Source organism: Gadus chalcogrammus, chromosome 12 (genome assembly GCF_026213295.1).
Source record: "Gadus chalcogrammus isolate NIFS_2021 chromosome 12, NIFS_Gcha_1.0, whole genome shotgun sequence".
NCBI lineage: Eukaryota > Metazoa > Chordata > Actinopteri > Gadiformes > Gadidae > Gadus > Gadus chalcogrammus.
This window is the reverse complement of record NC_079423.1, coordinates 18,959,237-18,965,236: the sequence shown is the minus strand read 5'-3', so window position 1 is coordinate 18,965,236 and position 6,000 is coordinate 18,959,237. Positions and strand designations below refer to the sequence as shown.

Genomic DNA, 6,000 nt, shown 5'->3' with positions numbered 1-6,000 from the left:
GAGTCAGGGAACATCAAACCGAAGAGATCTCCTATCCCCTCATTCGAGTTGTAGGACTGGTGCTTGACCACTGTGTTTAGAATCCACAACACCTCCGCTTTCAGTGTTGGTGTCGCACCAAATGCTACCCTCAGGTCAGTGCTAGCAGCGCGGACCGTCTGCGGCGGTGGCGCCGGGGCAGAGATGCAAAACGTAGAAATGGCTGGGGTCTGAGTGTGGCTCCTGGCAGAGGTTTTATGTTTTTGGCTCTGCATATGGCTGACGACAGCCTTAATCCCCATGGTGCCGAGCTTGAATGTAGGCTACTTTTGTACGGAATGCATCTGGCCTGTTCTGGGTTGGCAACGGACGCTAGACAACCTCGGAAACGGACGTCTTCCAGCCAACTGACGTTGAACTTGCATTTACCCACTGTTGCAGACTAGCTAGCAAGCGCGCAGACATCCGTTTATATATGCAGCTAGCAAGAAAGTAGCCTCTCGTACATCTCCTTCCCGAAAAGTCCCGCGAGAAAAAAAAAAATTAAATAACCCTGCCCCGACAAATTTAAGACCTCCGAGTTATAAATTTAAGACCAGCATATGACATTTTTGACGAATTTAAGACTTTTTAAGGCCTTAAATTTAGAAAAATGAATTTAAGACTTTTTAAGACTTTTAAGACCTCCGCGGACACCCTGATGTATCTCTTTCATTAATATCTATCATTGATTATAAAGTGTTTCTTGTTTTAATATCATCATAAATAGATCTTTCTTTAATATCTATCATTTATTATAAAGTGTTTCTTTGTGTTAGTATCATCATAAATAGATCTCATTCTTTAATATCTATTATTCATTTTAAAGTGTTTCTCGTTTTAGTATCATCATAGATCTATCCTTTTCTTGTATGACTATTATTCATTATAAGATTTATCATGTTGTTTAGACATAAACGGTCAGAAAGATTACAGCACTTGTGAGTGAAATGATGTTGTCATACGCTTATGACATGTTGCATGATTGTATTGTTTATCTTACACTTTGTAGTGGTATTGTTGTATCATTTATCATTATATGGGGTATTTTACTTATTAGTATAATTTGTGAAACAAGTAAGAACAACCTGGAAGCGTACGTGCCTGCGAGTATCCCTTCTTTGGCGAGGGGCCTAGTAAGGTTCACAGCGAGCTGAGGCAGGCCAGCTGCGGAGATAAGAGAAAGGGGAGGGAACCGTACAAGTTCTAAATAAAAGGAGCGGGAGGACGAGGAGATAACGGGAGATCGCCCGACGGGGAATCCCTGAAGAACAGCCCTGGGCCCTTTGCGATCTCCCGACTTTTGGACTTAGAAAACTTAGAAAACTTAGAAAACTTGGAACATCCGATCTCCGTACTTTCGGACTTAGAGAGATTAGAACATCCGATCTCCGGACTATCGGACTTAGAAAAAGTAGGACATCCTCTCTCCAACACGCTACAGAGACGCGTGTCGTAGCCCATCGGGGCAAAGAAGACTACTGGCTGTGGGACCATTTGATGAGAATATCCTGGCTGTGGGACCATTTGATGAGACCGACCCTCCGTGCCCGAGGAGAGATAGAGCTACCGTCGACACCGGGGAAGCGTAGTGTAGAGAGGTAAGAATCAGGAATCGAAATTATTATAGACTTAATCAGCTTTATAAACAAACCCAATTGATTAGGCACTATATTATAGGAGAGATAGGGATTCCCTCTCTTTTCCTCTGTCAACACCGGCGTGGAACGCCAGCGCTGCTCACTTCTCGACGATACGGAGCGGTCCGTATCAGATAGGGGCCATCAACATCCAACAACATTCCAGCGCAGCTCGCCCTCCCCAATCTGAATCAGTGCGGGGGCCGACGGCAGGGGAACAACGGCCTTTCTCTTCACACAGCTGAGGGGAGTGTTGGACGTAGTGTAGAGAGGTGAGAAATCGAGAATCGAAATTATCGTAGACAAACCCACCAAGATGTGTTCCGGATGTATTTTATATCACTTATTTAGAAGTGTCACCGACGGCATTTTATTAGTCACTATATATTATATGTATTAACATGCTTTTTTGAAGGTCTTCACCGCTTGCTGCAATGTCCCAGATATTAATCCTGCAAATAAAACTATATTCAAACCATTCCTTTTCAATCATTCCAAGGACCTGCTACGGAGGAGTGTAGGTTAGAGCTTCAGTGAACAAACTAACTGTTCAAGTATAGGCATCGTGGATCTAAGAGGTTACCTAGTACAAAGAAATCAAACGTATCCCGGGAGTTAGTCATACCAAACTCCTAAAACATCTCAGCAAATTCACCAAGTGCACGGATCCCAGAGGAGAGCTATCATAACAGACGTGATCGGTCTGCCACATTCCTGGCTACGGGTTATGCCCAGGGGTGGGGCACCGAGGTAAGAGGGATAGGCGTCTGATACAAGGTAGTTAGGGGCTGAGCGAATCTCCTCACCAACCTGTTACAACCGTTACGGGATACAGGTTTCACTAGCATCGCCATTTAGGGGGTGGTAGAATTGACGGATCTGACAGTGTGTGTGTCATCTTGGTTCATGTGGATCTGATTTAAGTTTGACCAATTGCCATTAATAAATCAATATTGTCCTTGATATTTCAAATCAATACTCTGACAAATAAAAGCAGTTCAGCCAACGTTGAAAAGCCCCTTTTTTGTTTGTTTGGTATAATTTCTGTTCCATTTTGCCTTCAGGAAATCCTGCTGTGCCCAAACAAATAATATTAAATTAATTTGACACAGACAGCAGCAATAGCAAACACTTCTGTGATGCACAGGAGCTACTCTGTAATCCTTTTAGCTAGGATTGCCCCACCCCAAAACTCATATGCATCTTCACTGTAACATAATTGAAGCCTTCATGGACTCTCTTTCATGGGTATCCTGTCACCCTCGTTGGAGAGGCTTTATGTGGCGCAATAAGTCTGTTGACGCTCATTGAACTAGTATTTCTTTAATTCAATGTGTGTATACATTTTCCACATGTTCATATGTGTTTAAGGAAAGAGAGTCATTATTTTGAGTTCAAATACAGTGTACAGTATCATATTTGGTAGTGTCATTGTGAAGGTGTACTACCCATAAATCGCCAGTAGGTGGCAAATGCGCTACATTAGCAGCAGAGTTGCTGGAAAGTAACAGGGTGAAAATGTCGGGTGATTACGCTGCATACGAGTACAATTTAAGAATACTGTGAAGTCATTGTCACCTATAAGTTCATTTTCTTGCATTTTGCAGGTAAGCTGGTGATATTAGATTAGAACGGGGAGTGGAGAGAATGGTTGCACTGTATGATGATAACACTGTTATGTTATAAGTTGTTTATGAGCGGCTCACCGCATCACCGTCTTGATTAGCCAGTTAGCAGCTAATGTAGTGTTGCGGCCGCCATGTTAGGATAGTGGTACGGGCGTGTGGCGGATGCCTTGACAATGAGCCCTTACGAGGGAGCCCGTTGCTCATGTTTTGATTCTGGGAACTGTTGTGGCCGTTTATGAAGGTTTATTAAAGGCCCACTATGCAACTTTTTTAGCCAAAATTACATTAAGTATGCAGGTTGAGAGTTATGCTGATGGTTCTGCATCCATTTCTGGGTCGATTGGTGGTGTCATTTTCCCATGTGGCCTCTACAGTGAAAAAGCGCATATGCAACTTGATGTGTTCGGACCGAGCGCTTCCGGATGTGACGCGGCGGAAGTATCCTCGAAAATGTAGTCAGATTGTAGTTTTGAAAATGCTTTACGGCACAGAGACACACCCAAACATGGCACCGGCTAGATATAAACAGCCAGTTGCGAGGCAATTTGGCTTGATTTACCTTAATATAACAGGCTAGGAGGCATTGCGATGGTTCCATTATACATTTTTGTTCGATTGTTCGTTGTTTCAACTCCCCCTTGCGCATCTTGGCGGAGAAAATGAATATGTTTCTGCCGGCGACCCGCCGCCCACTCTCGCGGGAGTCTCGGGTCTCGCGAAGTAACGAATTGCTTTGCGGCACAGACCCCCAAACACGGAACCGGCTCGATATAAACACAAGTAACTAAGGGATTGTTACATTCATCATAGATCAGCCGACTAAAAAGAGACAAAGAAACCCAATGTCGGAGGAACAGAAGAAGAGAAAGGGGAGACTGACCGACAGAGAGGCCAGACACGAGTAAACGTTGGGCAAGCTTTTCAGGAATAGCGTGAACTGAAAGAAAAAGACTTCAAATCAGACTCCGACTTGGCTGTGTTGCTTTTGAAATTGAAAGTACCCTTGGGTGAACTTTGTCCTTGTGGTATTCTTGATGTTGATAGTCTCTGTACAAATGTGTTTGCTCAACCATTTTGTTGTGAGCCCTGCAAAAATTGTTTTCTCAACCGTTTTGTTGTGAGCCCTGTATGTTTCTAGCTTGCTTGGTTGCAGCCATATAAACACCTTTGTTTCCATGGGTGTTTTGCTGTTCGTCTGTCTCGTCCCCCAGATACAGACTGAATCCCCGAATCCAGGTTCTTGTTTATTTAGATTATTATGTTGGCCAACACTCTCACACTGATTGTTCTGTTCAACCTAAGATAAAACAATTATAATCTAGGATATAAATTCTCCCCGTCAACTATAAAAAGGATGGCTTTATGTTTATTGCAATACAAATACACCATTTTAAAAATGTATAACCTTGCCTACATTTTATGAACATTTACTTCGGACATGGCTCCACGCATTCGCCGGCTTCTTTGAAAACAAATGCACATGGCTCGCGTAGAAGTGCATGGGGAAGGGTCGTCAACGAGTTGTTACGACAGTGTTGTAAAATATCTACTACGAAGCTGTAGGGGGCGTTGTGTAGAGAAATGTGCGTGCCAAAACCAAGAAAACAGCGAAGAAATTCCCGAAGTTGCATAGTGGGCCTTTAAGAAGCTGGTGTTATACAGTTATATTATCTGTCTGTAAATACGAAGGGGTCTAAACTGCATTTCACCATTGTGTCCTATTGTATTGATTTTGTGGGCAATAGTATAATGTTATTGATATTAGAAGGTCCACAGTAATACAATTTAGCTTTAATTCAGGACTGATAATATAAAAAGCCCATTTAACACCTTATGTTACATTTAAAGGGACACTGTGTAAAAATTACTCCCATCTGGTGGTACAATTGTATATTGCATTCAAACTAATAGTGCTCGCTTGTCCAAAAACTACGGTGGGCAGTATGTGCCAAGAAGCTGTGACATGACACCTACTAGGCTACCTCATCGAGTCATTCGAGTGATGATGATGTTCGTGGACAACTGGACAAATTAGATGGACAAATCAGATCAGGTTTATTGACCAAGCATTCTTACAGACAAGGAACTTGACTCCAGCAGTTGTGGACTTTCCAACATGACAAATAACTATACAGATGATAAATAACAGTAGGTCATTTAATGTCAGATTGCATAAATGTCAGATAACATAAAAGTTGACATAGCCTTTGGTAGTCTTGGAGTTACCGATAATCAAAACAATAATTCCCATAATGCGTGCGGCTGAGCACGCATCCTAATCAACGCATTGTAATCCGTTGATTTCAACGATGTAACAGTATTCTAAATACCAACAATTTACATTGTAACAAACGGAATCAAATCGAAATCAAATCAAATTTATTGTCATTTTGTCATCGAGGGTAGGAGCTGAAAGAAGCTGTTCAGTTTGTTTACGTCCACCCCGTCTCTGCTGCTTCCTCCTCCGGGCAGTTGCGGGCACGGTGTCACAGTGTCCGTTAGTATTCTGTGTTTGCGTAGTATGTCCAGATGCCAGCGAATGCCAGTGATGTTACTCGCTCTCAATGTCCTAATGTTTAATATTGTTTCCCTGTCATAAACTACGTTCGTAGGACGTCTCACACTCAAACATTCAATCTCAATCTCACAGATCTCAAGAGGGGCCGCTGCGACTGTACGCGCCGCCAGTTAGACGCCCTGGCAACGAGTTTACT

At 42.8% G+C, this 6,000-nt stretch overlaps 1 protein-coding gene across 1 annotated transcript in view; it reads right to left on the bottom strand.

The window, feature by feature from the left end:
- Positions 1-6,000, bottom strand: part of LOC130392745 (microtubule-associated serine/threonine-protein kinase 3-like) — a 145,165-nt gene that overhangs the window by 113,430 nt on the left and 25,735 nt on the right. Inside the window, exons 3-4 of the mRNA XM_056603254.1 lie at positions 1,560-1,584; positions 1,123-1,185 (exon numbers count right to left, since the gene is read on the bottom strand). Coding sequence (XP_056459229.1) covers positions 1,123-1,185; positions 1,560-1,584 — 88 coding nt within the window. The remainder of the gene's footprint in view (positions 1-1,122; positions 1,186-1,559; positions 1,585-6,000) is intronic.